We start from the raw sequence: 14,675 nt of genomic DNA, 5'->3' as shown, positions 1-14,675 counted from the left end.
TCAATTCAAAAAGGCTTTATTGGCACGAGAAATATACATTTGCATTGCCAAAGCATGTGAACAATAAAATAAACAGCATTATAAAATAAAAAGTAAAAAGGTCAGGTGTATAGTATAATATATAATATAATAAGTATAAAACGTTAAATACAAAATATCTATACATATCAAATGTTATACTAAAGAAGTACTATAAAAAGTAAAATGTGCAATATTATAAAAATTACAAATATTACAGTATCTCGTATAAACATATAAATTAAAGATACACTCTAAATACACAGTATTTACATTATGGAGGATGTGTGCAATTATTGTGTGAAGAGTGAGTCCAGGGGGATAAGTCTATGGGGAGTTTGAGGTCCTTCTCAGGTGGTGACGAATCTTGCTGCTGCGTTCGCACATTATTGTATTTCTCCCAACAGGAATGGCAGTTTGTGAGCATCTGGAGTGTCCTTGAAGTCCTTGCATGCCTTTGTAATCCGTGGGAAATGTGTATTCCTGATGTCTTCGTATGACTGGCAGGAAGTCAGGTAGTGCAGTTCTGTGTGTGCAGTGGAAGAACAGTCTGTCTTCTCTTGGGAGCCAGGTCTGTCTGTGGTGTCCCTTCACGAGTCTGTATCTGGTCAAGGATTTCCTCGGTTTTGGGTCGGTCACGGTGGTCAGGTATTCTGCCACAGTGTAGTCTCTTTTAAGGGACAAATAGCAGGCCAATTTACTCTGGTTTTGGTGGACTCTTTCCAATGTGCCAAATACTTTTCCTTTTGTTTTCGTATAATTTGGTTTTTCCTGATGTGTTGGTTGTTGTATGTTGGACAGAGTACCAGGACAAGCTGGCTAAGGGGACACTTTTCTGAGTGTAACTCTCTGTGGGTGAGAGCCTTGTTGTGGAGTGTGTTGCTGTCGCTTTCCTTAAGGTGGTTATAAAATTTAGGGCTCTCTTCTGAATTTTAATTACGATTGGATAGCGTCCTAAGTCTGCTCTGCATGCATTATTTTGAGTCTTTCTTTGGACTTTTTAGTATTGATTTGCAGAATTCTGCATGAAGAGTTTCAATTTCATGTTTGTCTCATTTTATAAAATCTTGGTTGGTGAGTGGGCCCCAGACTTTACAGCTGTAGCGCGCAATGGGCTCTATCACTGCGTCAAATATTTTTTGCCAGAGCTTAATTGGGATGTCTAGTTTGATATTTCTTTTTATGGCATAAAATACCCTCCTTGCCTTGTCTTTCAGGTCATTAACAGCTTTGTTGAAATTTCCTGTGGCGTTCATGTTTATGCCGAGGTAGGTATAGTTTTTTGTTCGCTAGAGTAACAGTGTCTAGGTGGAATGTGTATTTGTTGAGGCTGGGTCTTTTTTCAAATATCATTATTTTGGTTTCACTAAGGTTCACTGTCAGGGCCCAGGTTTGAGAGAAGCTGTGCAGAAGGTCTAGGTGCTGCTGTCTCCAACCTTCTTTGGATGGGGACAGCAGCACCAGGTCATCTGCACACAGCAGACCTTTGATTTCGGTGTCTACCAGTGTTATGCAAGGGGCTTCAGACTGTTCTAATGTCTCTCTCTCTCTCTCTCTCTCTCTCTCTCTCTCTCTCTCTCTCTCTCTCTCTCTTTAACTCTCTCTTTAACTCTCTCTCTCTCTCTCTCTCTCTCTCTCTCTCTCTCTCTCTCTCTCTCTCTCTCTCTCTCTCTCTCTCTCTCTCTCTCTCTCTCTCTCTCTCTCTCTCTCTCTCTCACAATCTCTCTTTCCCTCTCCCTCTCTCTCCCCAGACACTGATCATGTGTGTCATGGGGAGTTCAAGGTTAACCCACTAAGAAGCCCAGCACCAAAACCTCAACAGCGCCTCCCAGAAAAACAGCACTGATTACACGAAAGGCCATAAAGATTTTGTCTCTCTAGAGACACATGAAGTCACCTCGTTGTGTTAATTAAACGATCAGAGGTCAGTTTATTTCCCCCATGGACCTGGCTGTCTATCTATGATTGCGCAAGAGAGTAGAAAGCGTTCATAGAAAATTCCTCCTAAGAGGTTACAAACAACGCTTGTTGTTGTCCTGTTTACAGGTCAAGGGTCCTGGAGGGGGGAAGTGTTGACCCCCCCCCCCCCCCAATCCCCCCCACCCCCCCTCTGGGACATGACGTTGCTCGGGAGAACCAAGGACGGTGACTCCATCTCTGAAGGACGGCAGTGGCGTGTTTTGTCGGGATGTCCGGGGGTAAATGTGCTCATGCCTCCTTCCTCTAACCTCACTCCAACCTCACTCTCCCACAGTGAGGTTATCTCACTCTGGCTGTCAGGACAGCGCAGGAGTGACAAGCAGCCGTTGAGTTATATCATCCTGTCACGTTAAAGAGTGGACTACTACGTTGTAATCCACCGCAATTCAATGTTGCAAGCACACAAATAAACAACGCAGAAGTGCCACAACAATGCTAAGTAACGATTTCTGTCAACGCGTTTCAAAATAAATATTTTTTTACCTAACTTAATAAACATTAAGTTCTACATTATATGCATATTATATGTATACTATATAAAAAAATACTATAATTTATTATTATTATTCACTTTTTTTATTTGCTCACTGAGAATGTTTATCTCCAATCAGAGTCGTGCTACCAGATAGGTATGCGTTGCTTTGGCTACCCGCATGCTTCCCTCTCTAAAGTTTCTCTTCCTGTCGTGTGTCATAAGTTATACACATTAATAACCACGCTTATGCATATAACGAGGCCTAGGAACAGTCAACGTTTACTTGAGCATGAAAGAGTGATACTTGCACTAGAATCAACCGTTGCTGATACAACTACCACTTGAACACTTTACACTTACACTTTACCCTACACTTCACCCTTCTTACTACACTTCTTTACTGATTATTACTGATTAATAACTTATTACCGCTGTTTTAGTTTCTCTTATCACTCAATTTATTTTATTTTATTACTATCATTTATTATTGTGATCTATGTATATTTTACATATTATTATTTCTACATATTTTATTTGTACTTATTTTTTATTTTTTATCTTGTATTGTTGCTGCCATGTGGCGGTTGAGGAACCACGCCTAAGAATTGTACTCTTGTGTACTTGTACAATAAGTTGTAATCAAAGTAATTCTGATTCTGATTCTGACTACATGGACCGCTGTGGGACATTCCTGCCATGCGCCCCTCCCTGAGCCCTACTGCGCAGACTCGTCGCACGTCGCTGTCAGGGCCAGGCAGATCGGCAGTATGGCGGCGGGATACAGCTACAGGAAGGATGCTACCGTCGCCCGTGATGTGTCTCCCGCCGGCAGGACCTAAATGGAATATTGACGGAAAAACCAAAGGATTTAACCAGAGAGCCCTGTCGCCTTGAACTCCAAGATGACCCGGCTTGCTGACTACTTCGTTGTGGTCGGCTACGACCTCGATAAACGAGGTGGGTTGCTTGTGTTAGCCTCTCCAAGCTAGCCGTGTATTAGCCGCGGATCAGCCCCTGGTAAACAGGAGGCGGGGGACGGGCCGGCCCGGGGTGGAACACTCAGCCCGCTGCCCCGGAGTTACAGCCCGGGCGCGGCGTTACGACAGGCCGCGGATGCGTGGGCCTCACGGGGATTAGTGTACTTAGGCGTTAGCATGTCAGCCGGTGTCAGACGTCGTTGGGGGGAAATGAATAAAAAAGGCCGGTTTCTTAGGCGTAGTTGTGATGTGGGGTTGGCAACACTACATGCAAAAGGTCTGAACTGCGAGGCACGTTAGTTTAGTGTCAGTTGGACGGGACAGTGCTAGCATTGATTTTTGGAATTGGGTTGGTGCAGATATGGTGTCTAAAATGAACTGCCGTGGTCGTTGAGAGTGATCGCTTTTGCGGTTTTGCAATAGCTGTCGTTTAGGGGGAGTTTTTAAAGTTGACTGATCTAAGCTGCTGCAAAGAAACGCTTTCGGGGCAGTAGTAGTGCTTTGCAGGATCCAGAGTGTAACACAGAGGGACAGCCACACTGACGTGGGCTCAACCAACGCTTGTTGATTTCTCCGGTAACACTTTGCACTTTGTCGTAGTGCGAACCGTTTCCCGACTCCATTTCCAATGGGTGATTGAATTCTTTGTTTTGTGTGGATTAACCCAGATGGCTTCGCCCCTCCCAGAGCCATAACGGCCATGGAGCGAGGAGCCCCCCCTGTCCTCCCTCTGTTGTCTGTTTGGACGGGGGGGAGTATGGACCGTTAACTGACGCCCCCCCCCCCCCCCACCCCCAAATCCTCCATTCTTTCGTTCGTGCCTTGGCCTAGATCCGTGCAGTATAATGACCCGATAATCATGAAATATTCAGCTCCTCCTCATCCAATGAAGGCATGTTGCGAGTCGAGAACTTGTAACGTGGGAGTGTCTTATTTATAGAATCTGTTTTTTGCACCATGAATAATTCAGAACAGGCAAATCGTAACGTGACATGGGCCGCTAAAAGCAATGTGTGCGATGCTTTTAGCGCGACGTGGTCCAGCTACACTACGCACTGTGGCTATTCGTATTTTGTGTGCCTGTCGTTTGAAGATATACCGTACTTGGGGCCGGTGGCAGGATGTTATAACGTTGACGTTGCAAGCACTGCAAAACACCTCTTCCTGTTCTGTGCAGAACGCAGAGCAGGCCCGTAAAACGCATCTGGGAGCCAGACATTAAAGTGTTTGTGTGTCTCGGACCGGGTCGACCCTCTCTTGTAAAACTCACACACATGAAGATGAAGATGAAGATGATTGTTGTAGTTCACCCAATGTACCAGCACAACACACAGACACTGTCTACAATAGGAACGACTTGGGCCCAGGCGGGCCTTTTTATAGGCATAATTGTTAAGTATTCAAGATATGTATTTGTGGCCCATTTCTATTAGCCTTTTACCTTTTACTCTGTGCAATTACATCACCGGGCCCGGCTTCATCGTCTTGATGTAGCAGGAGGAGTCATTAGTTTGAGGCACCACAACGCATCATTTCCTAAGTGGACCGAATGGGGATCGATTGTGCCAGCTCTCATCCTCCCCCCCCCCCCTTCCCGCTGAGGCCTTCCCCAAGCCTCGTCAACAGCTCTGACACGCCCTCATCAAGACCAATTGGAGATGGTGTATGTGTGTGTGTGTGTGCCTGTGTGTGTGTGGTCGTTGTGGTTGTGTATCCACCCTGAAAGGCTTTACAGGCCGTTCTGGAAGGCCCATTAGCGTGGCAATAATGATTTCAGTCGGAGCGTGGTTTCGGTTCCGCGGGCTGCAGGCGCTGAGCTTAAAGCCCATTACAGGAAGGAGCAGGCAGGCTCTGGTAGTGAGCATGGCTCTCTGAACGGCTGTGGTGCCTGCCGATGGTAAGTGGAGGAAAGCAGCAGATCGGGGGGGCGGCATGTGGCTCAGGATGGAGAGCGGGCTGGCTGGTAACCGGGAAGGTTGCTAGTTCGATCCCCGGCTCCTCCTAGGTAATTGTCGAGGTGTCACGGAGCGAGACTCTTACCCCAAACTGCTCCTGATGAGCTGGCTGTCGCCTTGCGTGACTGTCAACTCCGCTGTCGTTTTGTGAATTTGTGTATGAGATGGTGAATGTGAGGCAGTGTTGTAATGCTCTTTGAGTGGCCGCCAGATCGTCATTTGCATTGTTGACAACCTGGTTTTCAGGCCTTGCCTTTGGTGTCGGAGCAAACAGAAGCCAACTTCTTTCTTTCAACCCCCCCCCCCCCCCCCCCCAAATCGATTCACTGAATAAAAGTAGCGAAACAATCAAGTCACCGAACCGGTCGGGAATTCGGTTCTTCTCCCGGTTTTGCGTTTCCCTCCAGGTCAGAAAGTACTCGCTGCATCCTGTGACTGCGAGCGCTTTTCGTACGGAGGTGTGTGTGTGTTAGTGTGGCTCTGTGTTTGCATCTGCGCTCGCATACACCTGACAGCGCCGCCGGGAGCCACTCCTATCTCCCCGCGTTCCCCCCGGTCACCGGGCGCTGCTGTCCCGGGGCCACTGAGCGGGTGTGGAGGCGGAGACACAGCGGCACAGTCTGTCCTGTCTTGTTGCGTTGTGGCGTCTCGCTGAGCAGTGTCCCGGGCGGACAAAGGTCCCCAGTGTTTTATGAGCGGGTGCGCAAAGAACTATTTGCTACCCTCTCTCTAATTAGGCTGCTGCTGCTGCTGCTGCTGCTGCTGCTGCTGCTGCTGCTGCTGCTGCCGCTGCCGCTGCTGCTGTCGTACGCGGCGCTGTGTTCCCTTCTCTCGGTCACTTGTTCGCTTGTTCGCTTGTTGGCTCGGACACCAAGGGCCCGAGGAGGACCGCGGTTTAGGTTTCAAAAATGTTTCCGTCCGCCGTCTTCTCGTCACCTAGGTGTCGGGTGGCCCAGACGGCCGTCAGAGTTCGGGGCAATCGGTGTGCTGGATGTGGATATACCTGGGAGCAGAGGCAGGCTGTCTCTGGTGGAGGGGGACCAAGGACCGGTCGGGGGCCACTGCATTAGGCCCTTAAAGGGCGGCATTAGCTCAGTCAGGGGGTAGGGCGGGTTGGCTGGTGGTAACCCCAAGGTTGCTGGTTCGATCCCCGGTTCCCCCTTAGCTAGCTAGAGTGTCGAGGTGCCCAGGTGAGCAAGGCACCTAACCCTGACTGCTCCTGTCCAGCTGGCTGCTGACGCCGCCGTTGGGTGGCCTCTGTTTGCAAAAATGCGCTATAGAAGATGCAGTCCATAAAGGGGCCGTGGATGCAGGGCCTGGTGGGGCCCTGGATGCATGGCCGTGGATGCGGGGCCTTGGAGGGGCCACTGTAGCAGGGCCCTTGGTTGCGGGGCCGCTTCAGCGAGGCTCTTCTGGTTGAAACTGCGCCACCGACGGCTGCTGTGTTTTGACAGCCGCCCTCCGCTGTGTCGAGAACTTGGGATACGCCGTCCGCGGTCCAAACAGGAAGTGGAGAGAGGGAGAGGAGAAGGGAGGAGGGGGGGGTTGGAGACCCAAGGGAGATTTATTGAGAGCGAGAATCCAGATTGTCCCTCTGTCAGTGTGTGCGTGTGTGAATGTCTGTAGGGTGTGTACACTTTTGTGCAAAGAGCTCCATTGAAGTACACACACACACACACACACACACACACACACACACACACACACACACACACACACACACACACACACACACACACACACACACACACACACACACACAGGGCTCCATTCTGGCCCCATCTGTCCGCCTTGCAACCAGAGGGACTCTGGTGAATACTGTGGTGTCTCCAGCAGAATAGAGGAGTCTTTGCTTCTTTCCCAAGTGACAATCCTGGCAGGGGATTCTATGTCCAGTCCCCCCCCCCCCCCCACCCCCGGCTCAACATTAAGCAGCCCTCCCTCTGGTTCACGCCTTGCTGCTGAAAGACTTCAAATGGAAACTATTGATTACGCATACACTGGCACTCACCTGTTTAGTGCAGTAGAAATGAGGGGTGATCACCTGGCGGGTGTGTGTGTGTGTGTGTGTGAGTTGCAAACGTCTACAAGATGTTGAGTAGGGGTGCAGTTAAAGTGAAGTCAACGCTAATGGTCTTCAGAGAGAGAGAGATCATTTGCAACTAAAAGAGAAGGAGAGAGAGCGCATGCAAGCAACCCAGAAGGAGAGAGAGAGAATATGTAACAGAGAGAGGAGAGAGTGCATGCATGCAACTAAGAGAAGGAGAGAGAGGATATGCAACTGAGAGAGAGAGGAGAGAGAGCACATGCATGCAAGTCAGAGAGAGAGAAGGAGAGGGAGAATATGCAATTCAGAGCAGGAGAGCGAGAGAATATGCAAATGAGAGAGAAGGGGAGAGAGAGCACATGCATGCAACTCAGAGAGAAGGAGAGGACGAGAATCTGCAACCGAGAGAGAGAGAACATGCATGCAACTCAGAGAGAAGGAGAGAAAGAGGGAGAGAGAGAGAACATGCATGCAACTCATAGAGTGAAGAAGAGAGAAAGAGAGTATGCAACTCGGAGTGAAGGAGAGCAGTGTTTGTCTGCGGCCCGATTGCCCCTTCGACGGCAGGCCCACCGCAGCCTCACGGACCCTCTAGAAATAGCTCCCCTCGATCTGCCTCCCATAGGGCGGGCAGACGGGCTGCTGCTGGCGGCGGCGGTGCTGCTGGCGGCGGCGTTGGCGTCTGTGGGGTCAGAGCGTTTCACTGAGTCTCCGCCCTGCCGGGGTTTGCACCGCCTTCGTGATCCCCTCCTCAGTTAGCCTACGCTGTTGTGGTTCTTAGGTTGACTTTCGTTGTTGTTGTTTGCATGTGGACTACGTTGTTGTGGTTTTGTATCGTGGCCTATGTTTTTTTTTTTTCGTTGTTTTTTGTGTGTCACCTATGTCATTAGTTTTCGGCCTACGTTGTGGTTGGTTTTTGCTTGTTGTTGCACAAAAATAACAATCCAAATAGTATAGTTTTCATGAATCCCATCTCCATGCCAGTGTGTCGAACATCAATACGGCTCGTTTAAAGTGTGCTAGTAAGCGTTTAGTGGTGCTGGCTGCCTGCCCTGGTTCTGGGCACGGCTTCTCTGCTCTCTGCACCTCTGGCCTAGCAATGTCAGAGATGAGTGACTCTGCTTTCTACACATCTGGCCTGGTGATGTTAGAGATGAGTGACTCTGCTTTCTACACATCTGGCCTGGTGATGTTAGAGATGAGTGACTCTGCTTTCTACACATCTGGCCTGGTGATGTCAGAGATGAGTGACTCTGCTCTCTACACATCTGGCCTGGTGATGTCAGAGATGAGTTTCTCTGCTCTCCACACATCTGGCCTGGTGATGTCAGAGCTGAGTTACTCTGCTCTCTACACTCCTGGCCTGGTGATGTCAGAAATGAGTTACTCTGCTCTCTACACTCCTGGCATGGTGATGTCAGAAATGAGTTACTCTGCTCTCTACACATCTGGCCTGGCGATGTCCGAGATGAGTTACTCTCCACACCCCTGGGACGATGATGTCAGCCCTGGTGGGGGGGCTGCATGACCTCAGTCACCTCCTCTATCACATGGCTTTATAACATGTTCAGCCCTTATGCTCGCAGTGTGTGAGTGCAGCACGGTACAGGAGGTCTTTGCAAATGTAACATATGGATTTGGTTGCATGTTCCATTGTGCACATGTGTTCTCGTTCGTTGGTGCCTCTGTAGGTCAATGTGTGACATGGTGTTTTCCTGCGGTGAAATTCTGTGCTCTCTGTTGACGTGGGTACATGTTTCTGTGTGTGTGCGTCTGTGCTCGTATGCGTGTTTCGGCGCATTTCCGCGCTTGCCTCTGTCACTTAGTGTGTTTGAGTGCATGCATGAAGAACTGCATGCCTGCGTGAATGAGTATATGTATGTATGCGTGAGTGTGTGAGTGCGTGCGTTATTGTGTGAGTGTATTAGTGAGTGGATGAATGTGTGAGTGCATGCTTGAGTATGCCTGTTTGTGCATGGCTCTCCAACTCGGCGCCCTGTCTGTGTGCTGAAGGCTTTTTATTCAGGAGACATCTGAGGGCCCCATGGGCCTGAAAGCCAGCCCCCATTCCTTCCACATAGCTAGGGAGGGGAAGACCGGGTCACAATGCATACCATAGCACACGCATACTCATATACTCACACACACAAGCGTCTGTCCTGCAGGCCGATGATGTCATATGCAAATGTGTGAATAGCCTGCCTGTGTTTAAGATGATCGTATCAGACATGCAAACTTAGGCCTAATTTCAACCAAATGTGTGACTTTACCGTAGCAGGATATTGCACTTGTGGTTAGGGTGTTGGACGACCTGCTGCTGCGCGCACACACACACACACACACACACACACACACACACACACACACACACACACACACACACACACACACACACACACACACACACACACACACACACACACACACACACACACACACACACACACACACACACACACACAGCGATCCGAGCCAGTGATAGGGACAGGGCGTCGTGTGGTCTCATGCCATGTGTAGCCACGGTTGGAGCCCCCAAGCTGGCTTTGATGGTCTTCCCTGGAATTTGGAGAATTCCCCCTCCAACCCTCTATATTCCCGTTCCCCGGGGGATTGAACCCGCGTCCCACTGAGCCGGTCCCAACAATAACAGGCTACTGGTTTGAGTCCCCACTGGGCGGAGTCTTGAAGTCCTCCGGGGGTTGGTGTGCGTTCTCCGTCGGTGTGGTGACCTTATCTTGTTGTGTTTGCGTATGGTTTCGCCGGCCGCGCACAAGACAAGACAAGACACACACACACACACACACACACACACACACACACACCTGTCAACAGTTTGTGGAATTACAAATCATCGTTTAACTTCTTTTCTGCACAGTTGTCTTCTTGTCACTAGTGGAAGTTCTCTTTTGAATCAAACCGGCAAGAGGCAAAGAAGCTCAGCTCTTGGACACTTCCAACTCGACGCTTCTTCATTTATCAATGACCGGTTCATCCCCCCTCCCCGCCACCCCGATGTGAAGACGTTTGTGTTTTGTTGAGGCTGCGTGGAGGACCTCAATCCCACCATCCTAGCCGGGTTATGTTGCACCACAGATTAGAGATCTCTAACCACACAGGTCTCCTCAATTCAAAACGCCGGCCCGGCTGAATTGTTTGTCGCACAAACAAGCCAGGAGCAGATGGGGCTGCCATCGCCCAGCCTTGCACTGTTGGAGAGTGTGATGATAGTTTGATAATATGGGCCAGGCGGAAACCTGAGGCCTGCTCTATTGTAGAGAGAGGGAGGGGGAGGGGGGGGGAGGGGGGAGGGGGGAGGGGGGGGAGGGGGAGGCAGAGGCAGATAGGTGTGGTAACCACTGCCGTCGCCTCTGTGTCTCCGAGCGGACGCTCTGAATGACTTCCTGCTCGCCTCTCGCAGTCTGCCGGCCCAGGGTTCAGATCACCTCGGGGGGGGGGGAGGGGGTAGAGGAGACGGAGGAGACGGAGGCAGGTGGTGATGGTGGGGCGGGTGGGTGGGTGGGTGTTGGAAGTGTTGCTCCCTCACACTCATGTGACTGTCACCAGCTGATGAGTGTGCAGGCAGGCATTCATTCATGCCTCATTCCTGCCGTACTTGCACCATCTTTCACCAAGCTCTCTCTCTAGCTGTCGCTCTGCTCTCTCTCTCTCTCTGTCTCTGTCTCTGTCTCTGTCTCTCTCTCTCTCTCTCTCTCTCTCTAGCTGTCGCTCTGCTCTCTCTCTCTCTCTCTCTCTGTCTCTGTCTCTGTCTCTGTCTCTGTCTCTGTCTCTGTCTCTCTCTCTCTCTCTCTCTCTCTCTCTCTCTCTCTCACACACTATCTGTCTCCCGCTGTACATGTATCATATAATTCGTCACATCTGATGTGAGCAGGCAACAATTGCTGATAAAGCTGTAAAATATATATATATTAAAACAGAAATGACAAGATATTATATTGACATACCTGAGATATTAATAAATATCGTCTCTTTCGCATGACTTGCCTTTAAGGATTCGGAAGCATCTAATTAACCCTGGAGAGAGAGGGACATACAGCCAAGGAGAGAGGGAGGGAGAGAGAGAGATTTCCTTATTCTATGGTTGTACAGAGCACTGTTTGTGTGTGTGTGTGTGTGTGACAACCAGTTATAACCTGTCAATAGCAGCCTTGATCATCCCGGGCCTGTTGTTGTTGCTGCTGGCCTCCCCAGGAACGGTGCCTCTTCCCTGGGAGGGGACGGGCCCACCGGGTGGGGGTCAAGGAGTTTGTTTACCCTGGAGCTCTGAGCCTTGTTCCTGTTTGAAAAAAAAACAACAAGACGTTATTGGCTGGAACCTAACGCATTGTCTTTGAGAACTCATTGAGAACACTAGGTGTGTGTGTGTGTGTGTGTTTTAGCAACTCTTCTATTTTTGTACTTTTATTGTTTTTTGGTCGTCATCATCACTCTGTCTCATTTGACAGGACTATCTTTGGTCGTGGCTGGACTGACTCATTCTTTGACTCTTTTTTGTATGACAGTGCTTTGTGTAAAAAGGAAGGACTTCTCTGTGCCTGAGATCTGATAACACCGTTGAAGATCATGGGTTATTCTCGCTGTCTACGGGCCTCAATGTTAAGACTATAGGCCTTAAGGCTGTTTAGGGAAGTAGGCCACAACATTCACCATGCTTGGATGGAATCGTTGCAACTGGTGCATAAAAGCAATATCACAATTTGCTTAAGTAACAAATAGCTGCTGTTTAAATTCTAAAGAAAGTGCCTTTTCCACTGTGTCTGGACCATGCTACTCTAAGAAGCTAGCTATAAAATAAGTTATAAAATAAGTTATAAAATAAAGTGCTTCTGTATTATAAAAATGGTACAGTTGAACAAGATGCATTTGCATTTCACAGGAATGTTGCAGTACCAAAAATATCATGTGGAACACAACTGTTGCCCAAAACATTAATATTTCTCAGTAGCTTTAAAAAAAAGTTCTGAAAAAAAAAAAAGGTCCTCATCGTCATCCGCTTATCCGGGGTCGGGTCGCGGGGGGAGCAGCTCAAGCAGGGGGCCCCAGACTTCCCTTTCCCGGGCCACATTGACCAGCTCTGACGGGGGGATCCCGAGGCGTTATGGTTAAAAGGTTATGAAATTAAATCGATTTTGGGCCATTTTATATTGATTCTCTATCGTAGAAATTGAGAATCGCGATTCTTATATGAATCGATTTTTTGGCACACCCCTACTAATTGACCCTGTAAGTTACAGTCAGAGGAATAGACAAGGTATGGAGTACTATATGAAGTAACTTTAAGCTTATCTCAGACCGCTTCCAGCTTCCAAGGTCCATCTTAAAGTGAGCCTTTTAAGTGAGATATATGACCGACACTGTGCACGGCGAAGAAAACTCCCACCTTCCAACATCTTCCTCTCAAACGTCTGGGACTACTTTTCCCCCCCTACATTTTTAGCTCCTAGTGTTCTCTGAGGCGATTTCCTCTCCTGGAAAGCCTGCAGGTGTGTGTGTGTGTGTGTGTGTGTGTGTGTGTGTGTGTGTGTGTGTGTGTGTGTGTGTGTGTGTGTGTGTGTGTGTGTGTGTGTGTGTGTGTGTGTGTGTGTGTGTGTGTGTGTGTGTGTGTGTGTGTCTGAGCGATGGGGAGGAGGGGTAGGGGAGAAGAGACGGCTCGGGGAGGGTGCATTCGTTTTGCAGGAAGGATGTGAGTTTGCTGAAGAGCTTTTCGCACAAAGAAAACGTCGCTCACGGTCGCCAGGGCGATGGCAGCTTTCAGATTGACCCCCTCCGCCATCCATCCCCCAAATACCAGCTCTGCCTGGGCCCGGGAGCCAGGCTCCGGCCCGGTTCAGATTGATCGACCGCGTTTTACTGGCTCCTTTATCTTGTGTGTGTGTTCAGTTCAGCTGAATGTCCTGGCTCATTGATAAAGTGCTGGATTGCTAAGGAGGGGTGGTGGTGGTGGGGCTGATGGGGGTGTGTGTGTCTTGTATTGTGTCTCCCCCCGAATGGGGTGGGGGTGTGGGGGGGCTGGGGGGGGGGGGGTGTGGGAGTGACTGTCTGGGGCCCCAAGAGCTCCTTCCATTCAGAGTCACTTACTCACCCTCAATTACTGCAACACCGGGGTGTGTGTGTGTGTGTGTGTGTGTGGGCGGGGGGGGGTTGTGTGCCATTAGTTGATTAAAAGTTTGCGTGTGTACCCGTGTGATGTTATCAGAGAGTTGGTCCCATATCTTTATGAGAAAGTGTGCGTTTGCCTGTGTGATTGTCAAGTGAGTGTATGTGTGCATGTGACCGAAATGCTTGGTGTGTTCATATTTGTTAAACCAGAAGACGTAATTAAAAACATAGCACAGCCCAATGCTCTCTAGTGAAAGGGTGTGGCGCTTCGATTAATGTGTGTGCGTGTGTGTGTGTGTGTGTGTGTGCGCACGTTTGTGTGTGTGCATGCACATGCACACACGTTGTTCGCATACTTGTGTGAGCATTTCCCTGATTGAAACTGGAACACCGCCGGTAACGCCTTAACTCGTAACATTGGCGTGTAGCCACTCGTGCACAAATGTGTGTGTGTGTGTGTGTGTGTGTGCGCGTGCGAGCGTGCTAGCGCGCTCATATCTCAGAGAGACTCCGGAGGGCTGATGTCATGGGTTCCATCGTGATGCAACGCTGAGATGATCTCAGCGTTCTTTAGGAGATCCGTGTGTTCACACACTAATCTATGTTTGACGTGGAGGCGTGGACGCGGAAAAGGCTGAGCCATGTTACCGTGGACGCGCTGAGGGTGGGAGTGGGTAGAAGCAGAAGTGTGTTTTGCGCACACCGGTCAAAGCAACTGTCGACACCTGCATCCTGTGTAGTTCTTCTTTTATGGTGCTGTTGCGCACTATTTATTCATTTAGCAGAGGCTTCTTTCCAAAGCAACCGTCTGCGCGGGTGTGTGTGTGCAGGTGTGTGTCTTTCTGTCTGTGCATGCGTGCAGGTGTGTATGTGTGTGTTTTTCTGTGTGCTTGTGTGTGTTTGTGTGCAGGTGTGTGTCCTTGTGTCTCTGTCTATTCATGCGTGCAGGTGTGTGTGTGCGTCTTTCTGTGTGCTTGTGTGTGTTTGTGTGCAGGTGTTTGTCCTTGTGTCTTTCTGTTTGTGCATGCGTGCAGGTGTGTGTGTGTGTGTATGCGTCTTTCTGTGTGCTTGCGTGTGTTTGTGTGCCGGTGTGTGTCCTTGTGTCT

The 14,675-nt window shown here is 49.4% G+C and overlaps 1 protein-coding gene across 10 annotated transcripts in view; it reads left to right on the top strand.

The window, feature by feature from the left end:
- Positions 1–3,191: 3,191 nt before the first annotated feature.
- sbf1 (SET binding factor 1) overlaps positions 3,192–14,675 on the top strand; it is a 70,991-nt gene continuing 59,507 nt past the window's right edge. For 7 of the 10 annotated variants that reach the window (XM_030355259.1, XM_030355258.1, XM_030355264.1 and 4 more), the window contains exon 1: positions 3,192–3,430. In XM_030355259.1, the coding sequence (XP_030211119.1) occupies positions 3,376–3,430 (55 nt within the window). In that variant the 5' untranslated portion in view covers positions 3,192–3,375. The remainder of the gene's footprint in view (positions 3,431–14,675) is intronic. The other 3 variants (XM_030355266.1, XM_030355265.1, XM_030355263.1) reach the window with 1 other exon arrangement.

The sequence above is a fragment of the Gadus morhua genome, chromosome 4 (genome assembly GCF_902167405.1).
Source record: "Gadus morhua chromosome 4, gadMor3.0, whole genome shotgun sequence".
NCBI lineage: Eukaryota > Metazoa > Chordata > Actinopteri > Gadiformes > Gadidae > Gadus > Gadus morhua.
The sequence above is the reverse complement of the archived record's forward strand: the minus strand, read 5'-3'. Positions and strand labels throughout refer to the sequence as shown.